Source organism: Squalius cephalus (genome assembly GCF_949319135.1).
Source record: "Squalius cephalus genome assembly, chromosome: 11".
NCBI classification, from domain to species: domain Eukaryota; kingdom Metazoa; phylum Chordata; class Actinopteri; order Cypriniformes; family Leuciscidae; genus Squalius; species Squalius cephalus.
Genome location: NC_137132.1, coordinates 5,774,402 through 5,794,390, shown reverse-complemented (window position 1 = coordinate 5,794,390; position 19,989 = coordinate 5,774,402). Strand labels below are relative to the sequence as shown.

Below are 19,989 nucleotides of genomic sequence, written 5' to 3'. Positions count from 1 at the left end.
GAACATCCTTAGCTCATACATCTCTTTAATTTTGTGCTGGATGTTGAAGTGCTAGTTAAAAGATAAAGGTATTAGTGGTAACACTTTACAATAATAGTACATGAATAATCATGTACTAATTCCTGAATTAATAATTACTTTACTATGAACTAATGATGAGTTAAGACATGTATTAATGAGGTACTAACCTTAATTACGACATGAGTATCATGAATTCCTACATGAATATACCATCTTAACTACGCGTTAGTACATGCTTGTTAATTAATGTATTAATTAACATTTCGAGGTAAAGTAAATCAAACATGCTCTAGATCAGAAGAAAGATGTACTAAAAGGGCACAATGTTAAATTGTTCATACATTTAACACCATCAATTGTCACATACATCAGTGAATGACACAAGATGTCTTGAAATATTTATATTAAACCTACTCATTGAACACACATTCCGTTTTAAGTGATTCCACTGCTGCCTTCAAGTGTAAAATACCTACTACACTAGCATATTCATTAAACAGATGCAATTTTCAAAATTAAAATCAGTGTTAGCACAGATGATGGTTATTTTCTGGATTTGTTTACTGTCTTTATATCATAATGCAGTCGGATGTTAGTCTTGTTTGCTGGCTCTTCTTTGGGGCCACTATTGCCCCTTCAAAATTTGTCCACTTTTTTCCTACCGTTCAGTTCCTTCTCCATCTAAATTCAGGCACAGCACCTCTGCTCTTCCACTTCTTTACAAACCACCGACAAGCACCAAATGATATCTGATTTAGAAGAGCTGAATATGTATAAAACATGTGTAATTGATACATTTTTGAAGATTTACTCTTGGATTTTCCAAGTAATTAATGATGAGTTAGTAATGATGTGCCCCCCCAAGTAAAGTCATGACATTATGATACATTAACAAGTCATGAATTCATGTTACTTTCCAAGTAATTAATGATGAGTTAGTAATAATGTGCCCCGCCATGAAGTAAAAGTAACATGAATTCATGACTTGTTAATGTATCATAATGTCATGACTTTACTTGGGGGGGCACATCATTACTAACTCATCATTAATTACTTGGAAAGTAACATGAATTCATGATTTGTTAATGTATCATGTAATTTCTTGTCTTGGCCCTCCAAGAGTAAATCTTCAAAAATGTATCAATTACACATGTTTTATACATATTCAGCTCTTCTAAATCAGATATCATTTGGTGCTTGTCGGTGGTTTGTAAAGAAGTGGAAGAGCAGAGGTGCTGTGCCTGAATTTAGATGGAGAAGGAACTGAACGGTAGGAAAAAAGTGGACAAATTTTGAAGGGGCAATAGTGGCCCCAAAGAAGAGCCAGCAAACAAGACTAACATCCGACTGCATTATGATATAAAGACAGTAAACAAATCCAGAAAATAACCATCATCTGTGCTAACACTGATTTTAATTTTGAAAATTGCATCTGTTTAATGAATATGCTAGTGTAGTAGGTATTTTACACTTGAAGGCAGCAGTGGAATCACTTAAAACGGAATGTGTGTTCAATGAGTAGGTTTAATATAAATATTTCAAGACATCTTGTGTCATTCACTGATGTATGTGACAATTGATGGTGTTAAATGTATGAACAATTTAACATTGTGCCCTTTTAGTACATCTTTCTTCTGATCTAGAGCATGTTTGATTTACTTTACCTCGAAATGTTAATTAATACATTAATTAACAAGCATGTACTAACGCGTAGTTAAGATGGTATATTCATGTAGGAATTCATGATACTCATGTCGTAATTAAGGTTAGTACCTCATTAATACATGTTAGTACCTCATTAATACATGTCTTAACTCATCATTAGTTCATAGTAAAGTAATTATTAATTCAGGTATTAGTACATGATTATTCATGTACTATTATTGTAAAGTGTTACCGTATTAGTTAATAACAAACAAACAAAAACTTTAAATCAACATGAAGCCATAATATTAATATATATAAAATATGGTATAATTACAGTTTGAGAAAATAACTTCCATAATATTTTATTTTAGTAAAGCTATGCCTGGATCAGCCAACACAAAGTTTTGCATTGTGCGTGAGACCTCGCAAAGATTACACCAATATTAGATTTCTCGAACATTGCATGTTTGCACTATGCCTGAAACTTACTAATCAACATGCATTTCTGTAGGTCTGTCAAAAAAAGCATCTGTTATCATGGTTTAGTTGTATTTTAAAACACTGCTTTTTCTTAAAAACATTGTGTCAGACATATTTGGAAGCATGATTATCTTGTTTAATCGTGTATTCAGTCCATATTTATCAGGCTGATATTTGTAGAAATAAGCAAAGTAAATTTATAAAACAAAAAGAACAAGTTTATGGCCTTGTGTCAGAACACAACTGGTATGAAGATATGTTTGGTTTTTAACTTTTTATTCTGACTTTAAAGCTAGATTATCCTTTGAAAAGTGTAATACAGCATTTGATTTTGGGGGAAAATCTGGAAAACTACCTTACACAAGCAGTGTTTTCGCCAATTGACCTAAGCCATTGACCCCTGAAGTTATGACTTCTGCAGTGTCTCAGAACAAGAAAAAAAAAAAAAAAAGCAGAGCCGAAATGAGATGAGAAATTCACAAGATATAATCGTAATAACCTCATCTGATTCTGAAATGTTGCCATAGCATGTAGCTACTACACATTCAACAGTTCAACCAGCTCACCATAACTTGTTTTCAACACTTTATTAATCATATGCATTGTGAATTGATAAGTCTTGATCTCAAGAGACGTAGCCAAAAACTGATTAGGATTTGGGGGTTCGTTAAAATTTGGGATGATGGACTGGAAATAATTTTATCCAGAATAAACATTATAATATTCAACATTAGAGAGCTCAAACATCTTTATCCAAGCTGGACTATAAGGTGACGCTCTTCAGCTTCATTCACAGTGGAAGAAGTACTCGGCCTCTGACTGATCACCTGAAGGAAAAGGAAGATGTTCACATTCGTACAACAATGGAAACATGGATTAAATCTGAATAAACAATGTGCATCACTTGATCAAAGCATTCAACACTGGCATATTAAATCTTACTTGTTTGGTAGTAATCGTACACTTTAATCAGAGCTGGCTTGAGATTCTTCACTTGAAGAACCTGTTTCGTTTTTATCTGGTAATTCACTGGAATATTTTGTGTGATCTACAGGAGGAAACAAACTCATCAGTCATGGACATTAAAGACATAAAGACCTAAGACATAAAATCATATGAATGTTGCTGTTTTCTCACCTCCTTCAAATACACAATGACACGATCATCTTTAGAATCGACCCGTTCCACAGGTTTTCTGTACGTCCCGGAAGAAGTTTTGAGCTGTGGGGAAAAAGTGCTGGTTAATTTCTAAAAAGAGAAACTCTACAAATGTGTACACATTTTGTGATGAATCACTCAAACGCACCATTGATGTATCAGCTGTGAATCCAGATAAGAGTTTAATATCCACAATGACCATGTTAGTCCTTTCCTGTAGACCATCATATCTGGAAAACAGCAAATGAAAAAATGCCTCATATAAATGTACAAATAAGAGAGAACAAAAGCCAGTATAATTACCAAGACACATGCAGAGTTTTAATCACTCGAATCACTCATAATGTGTCAATAATAAAAATGTTGTATCTCAAGTCAGTGTGTAGTGTTTTAACTACTGAGATACACCGTTTCAGTTTATATTGCTTTTGTGTTTATTAAGATGTTAAAAAATATTCAGAAAACATTTATTTGTTAGTTAATCTTAAGTCATTGTCATGTTCTAGTCTTTTGACTTAAAGTCCTCCTGTGGTGAAAATCAAGCTTTTAATGTTGTTAATATGTGTATGTGGTGTTTTTAATATGCTTTAAGACAAACCACGTGTAAATTCACAAGTCAACACCATTTCTGAGTATTTTCTCCTTAAAACTGCAGTGAACCAAAGACAGTCTCAAAAACACGGTTTGAAATCACTGGTGTTTCTGACGTCACAAACTACCTTGTAACCAATCAGATCAACGTGTGATCGTCAACGAGTGGATCTATGAGCTACTGTGAGTGAGTGGAGGCGGGGCTCATTTGCATATTCATAGAACCGCGTATACTAAATGAGGCAAGGGTGTAGAGTTACATTCAATCCGTTTTAAGGCATGAAGAATTTAAAGATGAGTTTTAAGGGATACAATTATTGACTACAGGGAACTTTAAATAGAAATTCTCTTACTTGACAGTGAAGTTCAAAATGAAATCTTGTCCCAATGTTTTGCAATCTCCCTCAATCTTAGCATCAATGCTCAATGTTTTAGCTTCAGTAGGAGTGGGAATGTTGTAGAACTGAGCCATCTGAGAGAGTCAACACCAAGAAAAATACATTCATAAATCATCTCACAGCAGAATAACCAAAATGCCAAGAGAGAAAGTGAGTGTGAGTAAATGAAGCTGAACGCACTACAGACCTGCACAGACACACAGGTTGAGCCCTTCACTTCAATGCTGTATGTGGCTGGAAGTTTCTGCAGCTGCTTCTCCTGGTACAGTAACTTGTTGTCCTGATTGACATTAAAGTGGAGAGTGTCTCCTGCTGACCGTACCGTCACTGTGCTGGAGCCGTCAGAGCTGAACACTTTGGTGGCGTACAAAGACAGAGCCTGAAGAGCCACCACTGTGTCCTGGGAAATAAAGGTGTTCAGTAATGCCACTTTTACTCATTCACACCAGTAATAATGTGTTTGATTGAAGAGGTTTGAGTAACCTGTGTGGAGGAGAATCCTCCATAAGCATTCTGCTGTTTGACAAGCCAACTAACAATCCTGTTAGCATAGCCCAGATCAGCTCTAGTGACTGAATCTGCAGTGAGAACAGCAAGCAGCACATATGAGCTGATCTCCACTGCCAGAGAATCAGAGTCATCAGCAGAGCCAGACTGAGACCAGTGGAGAAAAGAGCCTTAAGGACAAAAGACACACGCGTGACTCAAGGAGCATGATTAAAACAAAAAAAGGTAAAAAACTGTTCCATCATTAATGAATAATTACCCAGAAACAAATGAGTAACACATTATTATGACCGCCGCTAGCGTAGCTAGCGAAAGCGGTCATATAGGGATTGTCAAAGTATTTTTTTTTTTTTTTTCCCGTCACCTTACTGAATTTTTCGTCAACGATACCAGGGACACCGAAGCACCGGGGAACATGAAATTTGGTGGGCATGTAGCCCCACTAGACTTCTAAGGAAAAATTTCGTTTGGTCCCCGGGGGCCACTCCCCCCCCGCGCTGGGCCCCCCCAAACCCAAAAAAATGCAGTTTTTCCTAAATAACTACCTGAACCGTGGCACCGAGGATGAAGAAATTTTTATGGTATGTTGGTCTACTAGACTTTTACGGAAAAATTTCGTTTGGTCCCCGGGGGCCACTTCCCCCCCGCGCTGGGGCCCCCGTAAATTTTTCGTCAACGATACCAGGGACACCGAAGCACCGGGGAACATGAAATTTGGTGGGCATGTAGCCCCACTAGACTTCTAAGGAAAAATTTCGTTTGGTCCCTGGGGGCCACTCCCCCCCCGCGCTGGGCCCCCCCAAACCCCAAAAAATGCAGTTTTTCCTAAATAACTACCTGAACCGTGGCACCGAGGATGAAGAAATTTTTATGGTATGTTGGTCTACTAGACTTTTACGGAAAAATTTCATTTGGTCCCCGGTGGCCACTCCCCCAGCCGCTCTGGGGCCCCCGTAAATTTTTCGTCAACGATACCAGGGACACCGAAGCACCGGGGAACATGAAATTTGGTGGGCATGTAGCCCCACTAGACTTCTAAGGAAAAATTTCGTTTGGTCCCCGGGGGCCACTCCCCCCCCCGCGCTGGGCCCCCCCAAACCCAAAAAATGCAGTTTTTCCTAAATAACTACCTGAACCGTGGCACCGAGGATGAAGAAATTTTTATGGTATGTTGGTCTACTAGACTTTTACGGAAAAATTTCGTTTGGTCCCCGGGGGCCACTTCCCCCCCCACGCTGGGGCCCCCGTAAATTTTTCGTCAACGATACCAGGGACACCGAAACACCGGGGAACATGAAATTTGGTGGGCATGTAGCCCCACTAGACTTCTACGGAAAAATTTCTTTTGGTCCCTGGGGGCCACTCCCCCCCCGCGCTGGGCCCCCCCAAACCCAAAAAAATTCAGTTTTTCCTAAATAACTACCTGAACCGTGGCACCGAGGATGAAGAAATTTTTATGGTATGTTGGTCTACTAGACTTTTACGGAAAAATTTCGTTTGGTCCCCGGGGGCCACTCCCCCCCCCGCGCTGGGGCCCCCGTAAATTTTTCGTCAACGATACCAGGGACACCGAAGCACCGGGGAACATGAAATTTGGTGGGCATGTAGCCCCACTAGACTTCTACGGAAAAATTTCGTTTGGTCCCCGGAGGTCACTCCCTCCCCCGCGCTGGGCCCCCCCAAACCCAAAAAAATGCAGTTTTTCCTAAATAACTACCTGAACCGTGGCACCGAGGATGAAGAAATTTTTATGGTATGTTGGTCTACTAGACTTTTACGGAAAAATTTCATTTGGTCCCCGGGGGCCACTTCCCCCCTGCGCTGGGGCCCCCGTAATTTTTTCGTCAACGATACCAGGGACACCGAAACACCGGGGAACATGAAATTTGGTGGGCATGTAGCCCCACTAGACTTCTACGGAAAAATTTCGTTTGGTCCCCGGGGGCCACTCCCCCCCCCCCCGCGCTGGGCCCCCCCAAACCCCAAAAATTGCAGTTTTTCCTAAATAACTACCTGAACCGTGGCACCGAGGATGAAGAAATTTTTATGGTATGTTGCTCTTAAGGCCCCACATCAACCTAGCCCATAATCACTCATTTGTGATTTGCGCCCCTCCCATAAAAAATGAAAATGCAATATTATTCTGCTTTAATCGCCCCTATCTTCAGTGGAGATGTTCAGAACTGCACCATATTTCATGTGTATGATTAACTTGACATCCTCTGGGGGTATCCTCTGCTAAGTTTCGTAGAATTTCATCCATGGGGGGGTATAAAATAAATTCATTTATGTGCACATTTAGTGACTGTACACTCATCGGCCTGTAGATGGTGCTGTTGAGCGAAAGGGTTGCTGGTTTAGGATGATACTGTCACACACACACATGCAGGAATACAAACAAACGCAAGCATGCACACACACTGACATCCACACGCACAGACACACACCCATACACACACATACAAATCCACATGCACAGACACACACACACAAACACACACGCGCACACATGTACGCACACATACATACACGCACAGACACACACACACACACACACACAGACACACACATACACAAACACACACACATACACACACACACACACACACACACACACAGACAGACATGCACATACTACTACTTTTTTTAGGTATATACATAAACACGCAATACAGCCAAATTACTCCACGTCATTTATTTTTGTGGAAAGCCAGTGCAGGCCTGAGCGGCGGTCATATTTTGTACTGCGATGCGGTACATCTAGTTAACATTCTAGTTACTACTTTTATTATATCTGTGGAATACTTGAGTCTGATTGGTCAATAGCACCATCCAGTGGTGTGTTATTGCTCGACAACAACCACTGAAAACGTCTCTGGTTACTTACGTAACCTATGTTCTCTGAATAGGGAACGAGACGCTGCGGATAGCGCAGTGGGATATTCTCTGAATGTGCCGATTGCCTGAAGCCCTATAGAATCACGCCAATTCATTGGCTGATGGCGCCCGCGCAATCTGGCTCCGCCCCGACGCGCTTACGTCGCATCATTACATATTTGCGCGCGCCATCTGCTCCTCAGATTTCTCTGCCGAAAAGAAAACCGTCAGCAGCGCGGGGAGCTTGCCAGCTAACGCAGCGTCTCGTTCCCTATTCAGAGAACATAGGTTACGTAAGTAACCAGAGACGTTCTCTTTCATAGGTTCACTCAACGCTGCGGATAGCACAGTGGGAACGGACTACCAAACTCGCCAAGCTAGAGCGCTTTCCATGACTGGTACATAAATGAGACAACGACCAAGATGAGTTCAAACAGAAAGAACCTGGGAACCCGGGGTCATGTCAAGATCCAAATTATAGAACCTTACAAAAGGGTGCGGAGAGGACCAGCCTGCCGCAACACAAATGTCCTCCAAAAGTGCTCCTCTAAAAATTGCTTGAGAAGATGCCACACTTCTGGTGGAATGTGCTCTAATGCTAAGAGGTGAAGGCAAGCCACGCACCTCGTAAGCCAACGAGATAGCTTCTGTGACCCATTGGGAAATCCTCTGCTTTGATGCAGCAAGCCCACGGCGGCCAGCACCGAAGCAAACCAGAAGCTGGTTAGATTTCCTCCAACCGCCTGAGCGGTCTACATATATCTTAAGAGAACGAACTGGGCAGAGCAAGTTAAGCTTCCTATCTTCCTCAGAAGAAAATGGAGGAGGGTGGAAAGTGTTAAGGTTAACCACCTGCGAGCGGAAAGTTGTGGAAAGAACTTTGGGAACATACCCTGGTCTCGGCCTCAAGGAAACCTTGACCAAGCCAGGAGCAAAGTCCAAGCAAGACTCGCTAACAGAAAGAGCTTGTAAGTCTCCTACCCGCTTTAATGAGGACAAAGCCAACAAAAGAGAAACCTTGAGAGTTAGAATCCACTCCAGAGCTGACTCCAAGGGCTCAAAGGGGGCCTTCGTCAAACCCTCTAGGACAACAGAAAGGTCCCATTAGGGGAACTCTAGGGGAGCGGGCCGGTTTCAGGCGCTTAACCCCACGCATGAAGGCCTAAACTAACCTTAGTTTCTCCAGGGGAATCTCGTCCGATTCCCTATGTGCTGCAATAGCTGCGACATAAACTCTGAGAGTGGTAGCAGCTGCTCCAGAAGCAAACTTCTCCTGCAGGAACTCCAGTACTGAACCAACAGGGCAGTTAACTGGGCTCCTATCATGTGCTAAGCACCATGTCTCAAAAACCTTCCATTTGGAAGAATATAGCCTCCTTGTAGAAGGGGCTCTAGCACTCTCAATGGTCTCCTGAACGTCAGTTGGGAGATCAGAACTTAATGCTAACGGCCTCTGATCGGCCAAACATACAGCTTCCACATGTCTGGGTGAGGATGCCATATCCCGCCCTGCAGCTGGGACAGCAGGTCTTCCCTGACCGGGATCTTCCAGGGGGAAGATTCCAGCAGAGGAATTAGCTCCGAAAACCATGGCTGAGACGGCCAGAACGGAGCTACCAGGAGGAGGCGGACTCCGCTCTCTCTCACTCTGGCCAAGACCACCTGGATCAGTTTGATGGACGGGAAGGCATAGAGTTTCTGCGTTGGCCAAGGGTGAGCGAACGCATCTATCCCTAATGGAGCCGGGGGACTCAGGGAGAACCAAAACGGGCATTGGGACGACTCTTGAGATGCAAAGAGGTCCACTTCCGCTTCTCCGAAAACCTCCCAGATCAGGGCCACCATCTGGCGGTTCAATATCCATTCTCCCGATCAGAGTTTCTGCCTCCACAGAAAATCTGCTGCGAGGTTCAGAACCCCTGGGACATGAACTGCTCTTAGAGATAGGAATCTACTCTGAGACCACAGGAGAAGGTGACGCGCATGCCTGTCTAGGGTGCGCGACCGAGAACCCCCCTGCCGGTTCACATGAGACACCACTGCCATGTTGTCTGTTCTGACAATTACATGGTGTCCCTCCAGAAGAGGGAGAAAATGATGCAGAGCCAGAAAAACGGCTCTTAACTCCAGGCAGTTTATGTGCCAAGAGAGAGTCTCACCAGTCCAGACCCCACATGCTGGTCTGCCCTCGAAAACTGCTCCCCAGCCGGTGAGAGAGGCATCCGTCGGAATCATCTGGCGATGAAATACCGCACCCATGCTGACCCCTTTCCGAAGAAAAAGAAGGTCCCGCCAAACTGACAGGGCTCGAAAGCAACTGCGCGATACCTTCAGTAGGCGAAGGGTTGGCCCGGAGGGCCGAACCCCTGAGAGCTTCATCCACCACATGAAGGGTCTCATGTGGAGCAGGCCCAGCGGTAGCACGGAGGAGGCCGCGGCCATTAGGCCCAGCATCCTGCGGCAAGTGCCCACAGACACATGATGGCCTAGCGAAAAACGGGCCAAGCATGTCGTCAGACTGGAAATCCGTGCAGGAGCCAAGCGGGCCTGCATGAGAACGGAATCCATGTTCACCCCCAAGAAAACGGTGCTTTGAGCCAGAGCAAGAACACTCTTCTTCGAGTTCAACCTCAAACCGAGAGACTGGATATGACTCAGAACGATGTCTCTGTGGTGGGTCACTAGCTCCCTGGATTGGGCTAAAAGAGCCAATCGTCCAGGTAATTACAGATGCCCTGAAGCCGCAATGGGGCCAGAGCTGCATCCATACACTTCGTGAATGTCCTCGGGGCTAGAGCGAGGCCGAAGGGAAGGACCCTATACTGGAACGCTCTTTCTCCAAAGGCGAACCTGAGGAACTGCCTGTGTCGCTGTACAACCTGGATGTGAAAGTAAGCATCCTAGGTCTACTGTCACGAACCAATCCCCTGGCCGAATCTGAGATATGATAGCTTTCAGCGTCAACATCTTGAATTTCCCTTTGTAAGGGCGAAGTTCAGTCGGCGGAGGTCCAAAGACCCCGTTGAAACTGGGGGGATTGCGGCAAAACTGAAGAGTGTAGCCGAACCGAACTGTGCGATTTATGCCTGCCTGCCCAGCCGCCATGTAGGATTTCCCAATGAGAGGAAGTAGTCCTACATGCTTTAGAGGGGAGGAAGGGGCGTGACTTCCAGGACGGCGCAGACGACGGAGCAAGATGGTCGGCTAAAGTCTCCTCAAGCTGCTGCATTAGTGAGGCGCGCAGAGAAAGGCTGCTTCCAGGATCTGAAAATCTCGTGATGCAGATCACTGAAAATGGCAGCTTTCTCCGTTGAGGCCTATATATATATTTTTTTTATTTTTTTTTACATAAGCGCGCTCATGACATTTGCGGCAGGGGGCGCGCTGATAACAGCGGGCAGATTGCCCGTGCTTGACTCCTCTGCGGCGGTCAACCGAGAGGGGGAGGGCTGGGCGAGTCCCATAGGAACTGTCATGTCTGTGTGTGGATGTGGGCGCGGGATAGCGGGCACATTTACCACACTGAAAACATTGTCTGCTTGAGTGAAGCAAATGCACGTTGGTTCCGTTTTTATAGAAAACTTGAGACATGCAGAACGTAGTGTTTGTGGGCAGTGGGTAGTGGGCACATTTACCACGTTTAATGCGCAATCGATCTGAGTCGATTTTAAGTGTGCGAGCCCTGTGTAGACGGGCAGTGCTTGTGTGTAGGAATGGGCACTGTTTTTTTTATTTTTTTTTAACACATAAAACACCATCGGCCGTGGCCGGGACACCAGAAAATACACTCTCTTGGGGATTTATCTGGGTAGCCGCGAAAACGGCATTTGTGTGCAGGCAAGCGGGCAATGGAACCGGCTTTTTTGGCTGCAGAAAACACTGGACTAGTCACATTTGCTGGCCAATCAATAGCGAGCTTCTCCGTAGCGCGTGAAAGTACGTCAACGAGCCCCGCGTAGGCCGCTCGGCGGGATAACCTAGTCGGCGAGAGTAGGCCCGGCCGAAATCCTTGGAGTCGGAAGCCTCGGTAAAAGTACATCCTCCAGCCCGAAAGAGACCGCGTCGCGTGCTCTCGGGCTGGGGCGCAAATAATCGTGCGAAAATTCGACTGGCATGCCTCGCACGTGCCGAGGGGAGGGAGGGAGGGAGAGAAAGAGCGGGGCTCGTCTGCTCGAACTCCACATCCTCAAGCTCTACATCCGAACCCCAAGTCACGGATCCTCGAGATGCCTCGGGAGCGCGAAAGGGGGAGACGAATGATTCCCTCTCTAAAAACGCGTTTTAACCGCGATTTGAGGGTTTTGAGCAAAACATTTTCACAGAATTGCATTTAGACGATCATATGACTACATCGCGCGCATGTGAAAAGCCCAAACATAAACATCACTTACTGCGTGGGTCGTCGTTAGCGATGTAACGATCACATGGCGGAGTACAGCGTCGGTATTCCATGGCAACTTCACAGTAAGGAGAAACAGAGTTCCGCTTGAACAGTCGCAGAAGCGGCGAGAATAATCCAGAAGTCATATTTTTCGAGCTCAGAAAAATCACGAGCGAAGGGCAAACGTGACCGCTTCGTTCTGAAGGCAGATAAATCTGCGGAGCAGATGGCGCGCGCAAATATGTAATGATGCGACGTAAGAGCGTCGGAAAACGCTCCCGGAAAGTTTTGCTTTTGGTGAGCTAATAAAATATTAAAACTCAGTCGAATCAATATTTTGTGTACGGTTATTTAATTATGCCATCCAGTCTCGTGGACTCGCTCTCTCTTGTTTCATTAAAACGCAGATGCTGCCAATTTGCTATAGTTTTTTTGTACACTGTTGGATTATTAGACAACAAACAAGTACGATTTTAAAACAGCTTAATCTCATATCAATATCTCTTATCCCCATAATTATTTCTGTGGTGAAATGCTGTGTAATAAGTAGTATGACTGTATACCGTATCTCTTAATTGTCCGTCTAGTTTGAACTTGTCGCACTAGCAATAGCTCTCACCACGGCACCTTTGCATTTAAAGAGCTAGTTAAATATTTCGAATTAGATCAATATTTCGTGTCTTATTATTTACTTATGTGGCAAGTAGTCGTGTAATAAGCGGCATAATGCACATCCAGCCGGTTGTTATCTCAGAATAAACGCCTTCTGGCTCATTCCTGATCACCCTGTCGGGTTTATTCTGAGAGAACAAGCAGCTGGATGTACATTATCCCATACTTAACTAACAAGAAACTCTGATTAATTAATTATTAAAAAATAGTTGAATGTGGTAGTTCACTATTAGCTAATCAGTAACTAATACTTTTTCATAACTCACATAGGACTACAAAGAACTACTGTATACAGGTTCATAATTAATGTTAATAATCCATAATTTATAATATATGGTTATGGTAATTCAATAGTAATGACTCAAGTGTTACTACATCCTTCTAAAGGAACTACTAATAATTTGGATCAGTATTCTAAACTGAAGATCATGGGAACACACTAGTAATGACTAAAGTGTTACCAAATCCAAAATCGTACAATAATCTTAAAAGCGTACAGTTACTTCATAATTACTAGAGAGTTATCATGCTTTTCTCACTTTAGAATATTGATTCAAATTATTAGTAGTTCCTTTAGAAGGATGTAGTAACACTCGAGTCATTACTAGTGGATTACTGTTACCTTATATTATAAATTATGCAATATTCATGTTAATTATGAACCTGTATACAGTAGTTCTTAGTGGGAGGTATGAAATAAATAGTAGTTACTGATTAGCGAATAGAGAACTACCACATTCAACTGAGCCCTATTACTTACTAATATGTTAATCATATTTTCTTGTTAGTTAATATTAGTTAAAAGAATGTTAATAGTGTGTAACTCATTTGTTCCTGCGTAGTTATTCATTAATGATGGGACAGTTTTCTAAAGTGTTACTAAAAACAATAGTACGGTCATAAAAGACAACAGAAAGTCATCAGAAACAAACCTCTTACCATCTGAAATAGCAACATCTTCCAGTTTCTTGAAAAGCTGCTGTCGAGTGTCCGTGTCTCTAGCCAGACTGAAAGTGTAGGCGAGCAGGGCAGTGGTGTAAGTGTTTTTGACATCCTCAATGACGGACCTCAAGCATGACAAACCTTTACTGACGACAGGATCCTGTGGAAAAAAAAACACATACAGTAGGAATAAACGCTGTGAGTGTCATTTTTCGATGAGTTTTTACACTGTAAAAGGTGTTCAGTTCACTTAAATTTTTTTAGAAAACCTGTTGCCTCAAAATTATGAAGTAAATGAAGACTAAAAATTTACTGTTTAATGTTATGTATTTGTATTATTTTTCTTTATTCATAATTTCATAATGTATGTTGTCAAGCCAGAGATTCATGCCTGTGTTGAGTGCATGAGGAGACTTTAGATAGCATGGAACCATGTGAAGATCATGTCACATGAGACAGGTGGATGAGCTATATTTTGTAGAGGGTGTGTACAATGTAACATGTTGCAACTGATGCAGATGTAAACAACAAAGATAGTTCTTAATATGGAAGTGAATTTTGCCATGTGTTCGCATGACATATACGTTCCATTTTTAAAGCTCAAGCAACATAGTTTGTTACCATAAAAGGAAGCTGCTCTGTAATGTATATAAACTCAACCTTACTGTACCACCTCAGAGAAACAGAGGCATGAGAAACAGAGAAACAGAGGCATGAGGGCAGAGAAACATTAAGCCAGAGAAACCATTTACATCTAGCATGATGGGATGAGAAGATAAAGAAATGGGGAACAGAGAAATCTGGAATGAAGACCTCTCATGTAGCCTTATTCTTATATGCCTGTTTCTCTCTGTCTGACACATGATACATAATAAATTGAGATCTCTTGGCAAAGGTAACTGGTGTAGCTTCCGTGATTCAACCATAATGGGGAAACCAATGATCTTTAAATCTACAGTAAATGAGCTTACTATAGAGTTATGTGAACTTGACAATTCCACATTATTAAATTTTTTTGATTAAGCATAAGTTTAATACTTGCTTAATTTTGAGGCAACAGGTTTCCTCAAATTTTTTTAAGTTAAAGTTAAAATGAAAATGACCCCATGATTTACTCACCCTCAAGTTATCCTAGGTGCATATGACGAATGCAATCGAAGTTATATTAATAAACACCCTGATGCTTCTGAGCTTTATAATGGCAGTGGATTGCATCATTGCATCTATCAGTTTGAAGTACAAAGAAGCTCATCTATTCATCAAAAAAGTGCTCCACAGAAGGTCTTTATTAACCCCCCAGAGCAGTGTGGAGTTCGTTTATGATGGATGCACTTTTTTGAGCTTCAAACTGAGAGTTGCAATCTGGCAAACTGCCAATATAAAGCTCGGAAGCGTCAGAATGTTTATTAATATAACTCAGATTGTATTTGTCTGAAAGAAGAAAGTCATATACACCTAGGATACCTTGAAGGTGTGTAAATCATGGGGTAATTGTCATTTTAAAGTGAACTGCTCCTTTAAGTCAACTGATTACAATTTTAACAGTGTACCATGTTTCCTACAGATGAACTTACTGTGACTGGAGTTTCCAGTTCAAGCAATGATGCAGTAATGTAGGCAGTCATGGTCACATCATCATTCACCCCACCCTAGAATTTATTAGAAATAAAAGATAAATAAATCAACACACTCAAACCACTGAAGGAAAGTTCATCTAGACAAACTGTGATGTTGGCTTGAGAAAGTCTGAATAAAGACGATAGATAGAGAGATAGATAGAAGATGACAGACCTTCATTCTGTTGTTGAACAGTGTTCCCTGTTGGATAAAAAAGCCGTCTGAATCCCGTCTGCTTATTAACCAATTCTTTGCACTCTGAATAATTTTTGGATCAATAAATATGTATTTCTGAGCTTTGCCAAAGGACCTCAGCACAAAGGCAGTCAACCTGATGGTGTGGGAGATATAATTAAAGTCATTTGAACTGAGACAAATTTTTAAATGTGTTTATTGGGTTTATTTTTGTAGATTACCTTGATATTATTTCTGTTAAACAAAAGTAATAGTGAAAATATATTTACCATGTATTCCCATCACCATAACCAAATGTGCTGTATGATCCATCCGAATGCTTGTAGTTCATTTGTCTCTGGTATCCTGTTTAGTGTGATAATGGTTAACACTTCAACAGTTTGTTTGAGTGTTGAATAATGTATAATTTGGTATCAAACCGTCTCAGTATTTTCTTGACATGATTTTGTCTCTCACCGCTCTGCAGGAAGCCTGTGGCTCTCTCTCGGATGGCCGAGGTGAGCTGCTCCGTGTTCTCCAGATACTCCAGAATGTAAATATTGGGAGAAAGAAGAGCCATGTTTTGCTCTCCACAGCCGTACGGCATCCGTAATAATCCATGAAGGTTCCTCAGTGCACGACCCAATATGTCGCCTGTAAACCATACACAAATGACACTCACTACATTTTATAAGTCTAAAGCCAATCTCCTCATTTCTGCTCATGTTTGTAAATGTTACCAATGACTGAAAAAGAGGATCTGGCTGATCCCTCTATCACATCTTTAGGAAGAGTCAGAGCCACTTCCTCTGAGAGACTGTCACCTATGAACCAGACAGACAGAAACACATCAGTGATCAGCAGAGTAACGCTATAAACATTATAATACCACCTGAAGACCCAATAATAATAATATAATCACAAACAGGAATTATTGTGATTCAAGCACTTTAGAAAAGGGGAGAAAATAGCCACAATTTCAAAATTTGGCACAGCTGAACAACTAAACTACAGTTGTCATGAAAGGCTGACAAATTTCAACTTTCTCAATTAAAATGTCCGATACATATGCCCTCCACAATTATTGGCACCCCTGGTAAATATGATCAAAACTGGCTGTAAAAAATAAATCTGCATCGTTTATCCTTTTTATCTTTCATTCCAAAAATTTGCAAAATTCTAACCTTTCATTGAAGTAAAAGAATTGAATGTGGGGGGGAAATCACATTATGAAATAAATGTTTTTCTCCAAAACACGTTGGCCACAATTATTGGCACCCTTTTATTAAATACTTTTTGCAATCTCCTTTTGACAAGATACCAGCTCTGAGTCTTCTCCTATAATGCCGGATGAGTTTGGAGAACACCTGACAAGAGATCAGAGACCATTCCTCCATACAGAATCTCTTCAGATCCTTCAGATTCCCAGATCCATGTTGGTGTTTCTTCTCTTTAGTTCAGCCCACTCATCAGGTCAGGGAACTGGGACGGTCATGGCAGAAGCTTCATTTTGTGCTCCGCAACAAATTTTTGTGTTGATTTTGATGTTTGTTTTGGATCGTTGTCCTGATGGAAGATCCAACCACGGCCCATTATAAGATTTCTAGCAGAAGGCATCAGGTTTTGATTTTTTTATCTGTTGATATTTGATAGAATCCACGATGCCATGTATCTGAACAAGAAGTCCAGGACCTCCAGCAGAAAAATATGCCCACAACATTAAAGATCCAACGGTATATTAAATTGTACACATGGGGTACTTTTTATCCTTGTGTTCACCAAACCCATCTAGTGTGTTTGCTGCCAAAAAGCTATTTTTTTAGTCTCATCTGACCACAGAACCCTGTGCCGTTTGAAGTTCCAGTCGTGTCTGACAATTAAATTTGCTGGAGTTTGTTTCTGGAGGAGCGAGGAGGATTTTTCTTGAAACCCTCCCAAACGGGGATGTAGGGTTTTTTTAGTTTTTTTTTTAGGCTTTCTGACCCCAAGACTCAACTAATCTCTGCAATTCTCCATCTGTGATCCTTGAAGAGTCTTTGGCCACTCAAACTTTCCTCCTCATCGTCCATTAAGACAGTATAGACAGACGTCCTCTTCCTGGCAGATTCGTAACATCTTTAGTTGATTGGAACTTCTTAATTATTGCCCTGATGGTCAAAATGGGGATTTTCAATTCTTTAGCTATTTTCTTACAGCCACTTTCTATTTTGTGATGGTCAACAATCTTTTGCTACGCATCAGAACTATATTCTTTGGTTTTACTCATTGTGATGGATGATTAAGGGGATTTGGCCTTTGTGTTTCCTCATATTTAAACTCCTGTGAAACACGAAGTCATAGCTGGACAGTTTCATGTTCCTAGTCACCCTGGTGTGCTAAAAAAGGTAAATATTAATGGGAATATACTTCAGAGATATTTTACTCGTAAAAAATTCTAGGGGTGCCAATAATTGTGGCCAACGTGTTTTGGAGAAAAACATTTATTTCATAATGTGGTTTACCCCCCACTTTCAATTCTTTTACTTCAATGAAAGGTTAGAATTTTGCACATTTTTTGAATGAAAGATCAAAAGGATAAACGATGCAGATTTATTTTTTACAGCCATTTTTGATCATATTTACCAGGGGTGCCAATAATTGTGGAGGGCACTGTATATATATTTTAGCTCCCTCTATTGGTCTTCAAATTTGGTGTGTCCTCAAAATGTCCTCTATGCAATGTGTACTTATTTTCATGAAGTTGGAGTTTGTGTTTAGAAGACAAAGAGGGTTGCAGCATTATCAGCGCTTGTACACCAAAACATATGAAATATCTGCAGACTAACCCTTTGGACACAGTAACCAGCTGTGAGTCTCTGTCTTTTCAGTTCCTTCCGCCTGCAGCAGAAATCAATCACATCAACACATCATACATAAGCAGCATTAAGATCATGAGTAAATGATGACGTGTGCTGACCTGTACGAGCAGACTTCGTGTGACCGTGTCAATGCGTCCTCTCTCCGGGACGCTCACAATCTCATTGTCACACACAGTCTGGGACGCCTCTGCCTCTGCACTGACTGTAATATTCAAGACTCCTACAACACGAGACATACGTGAATATACAACTGAGAAACAGACGCGTTTCCATTACCCTTCAAATTGTCAGCCAAAATTATGGCGATGGATGTTGGTAGGTTTACGTATATCGCAGCCACCGCACTAGTCATTATTTTTAATTGAAGGAGACGTAGACGTGTTATCCAAGCATTAATGGCAAGGAAAGTGCCTTTACTTAGGAGCGAAATATTTAGCAAAATATTCCTTTTTCGAACAGCCTGAAAAACCACCTCATGCGAGCATAAAAACTACCAACATCCATTGCAATGATGTTTGGAATGACTTATCGTTAGAGGGAAAAATAACGTTTTAGTCGCATAACATCGGTTAATGGAAACGCCATCATTTTGCAATAGTTTTTAATCGACATTTCAAAAACATCCCAAAAGTTTTGTGCAAATCTGTAATGAAAAGGCGGACTGGAAAACTCACCAAGAACAGAGGGAGTGAGGATCCATTTAAAGGTTTTTCTTCCATTAGCACATAGACAGGATGAATACTGATCATCAGAGGAGGCTTTGAGAGTGTAGTCTGAGGAAGGAGCTGGAGTCACTTTAACCTGTCAATCAAACACACATGATTAGTGGCATATTTGATATGATTTGATTAGACTGCGTCTGAAATCTCACCATGATGCACTTGGACAGATAGTTGAAGACAGTGGCCTTCAGCTCAAAGATCTCCCCGCGGATGATGGAGTAAGGCAGAGAGAGCTCTAGGAAGAAGGGCTGGAAAACTGTCAGCTGAGCAGGAGGAGCCAGACCCAGACCTTCAGAGGACAGGCAGAAGGCCTCCGTCTCCCAAGAGGTGATGGTGTCAGGAACCGTGACAGGAACCTGAGCTGATCCAGAGTCCCTGTGGAGGAATTACAACAATAGGCATATTTGATTCGGACTCAGCCATTTTTCCTGTAATAAATGACAACATTCAGCACACAGATGATGAAAAAACTGGATTAAGAATCTGCAAAGCAAGCAAGGTATTTTCTGTCCTGTGGGCAAAAGGGGAGGAGATGATGTATTAAATATAAGATATGATGTTAAATGTACTGATTATGCTTTAAATACCCCACTTCAGCAAGTTCCCAGAGCCACGTTTCTGGAAAGACAGTTCGAATCGTCACTGCTGGAGAATCAGGTGTTGAATCAGTTTCAAATGTACCATCTATTAAATAATCTGGATGAGGCTGTTGCCATTCACGGACATAAACTGAAAAAAAGTGATATTTTGTAGTTTTAAGTGATATGTATGTGAAGAGTATACGTCAAAATGATCTATTCTATATCCAGTCATAAGTAAATATAAAATGGAAAGCAGATCATTATTTTAATACACATATTTTCACATATATTAAACGTTTCAGTTTATTTAGTTTTAATATTTTAAGGCTGCAAAAGTTATATAGTTTTATAGATGAGTTTATC

At 41.7% G+C, this 19,989-nt stretch overlaps 1 protein-coding gene across 1 annotated transcript in view; it reads right to left on the bottom strand.

Annotated features, from left to right (window-relative positions):
• Positions 1-2,010: 2,010 nt before the first annotated feature.
• Positions 2,011-19,989, bottom strand: part of LOC307167526 (alpha-2-macroglobulin-like) — a 40,073-nt gene continuing 22,094 nt past the window's right edge. The window contains exons 17-34 of the mRNA XM_079886692.1: positions 19,633-19,774; positions 19,195-19,420; positions 18,998-19,124; positions 18,422-18,543; positions 18,291-18,342; positions 16,206-16,289; positions 15,943-16,119; positions 15,756-15,831; positions 15,466-15,622; positions 15,249-15,323; positions 13,672-13,834; positions 4,779-4,972; positions 4,483-4,695; positions 4,251-4,369; positions 3,455-3,536; positions 3,286-3,369; positions 3,091-3,196; positions 2,011-2,975 (exon numbers count right to left, since the gene is read on the bottom strand). Of these exons, the coding sequence (XP_079742818.1) occupies positions 2,935-2,975; positions 3,091-3,196; positions 3,286-3,369; positions 3,455-3,536; positions 4,251-4,369; positions 4,483-4,695; positions 4,779-4,972; positions 13,672-13,834; positions 15,249-15,323; positions 15,466-15,622; positions 15,756-15,831; positions 15,943-16,119; positions 16,206-16,289; positions 18,291-18,342; positions 18,422-18,543; positions 18,998-19,124; positions 19,195-19,420; positions 19,633-19,774 (2,240 nt within the window). The 3' untranslated portion in view covers positions 2,011-2,934. The remainder of the gene's footprint in view (positions 2,976-3,090; positions 3,197-3,285; positions 3,370-3,454; positions 3,537-4,250; positions 4,370-4,482; positions 4,696-4,778; positions 4,973-13,671; positions 13,835-15,248; positions 15,324-15,465; positions 15,623-15,755; positions 15,832-15,942; positions 16,120-16,205; positions 16,290-18,290; positions 18,343-18,421; positions 18,544-18,997; positions 19,125-19,194; positions 19,421-19,632; positions 19,775-19,989) is intronic.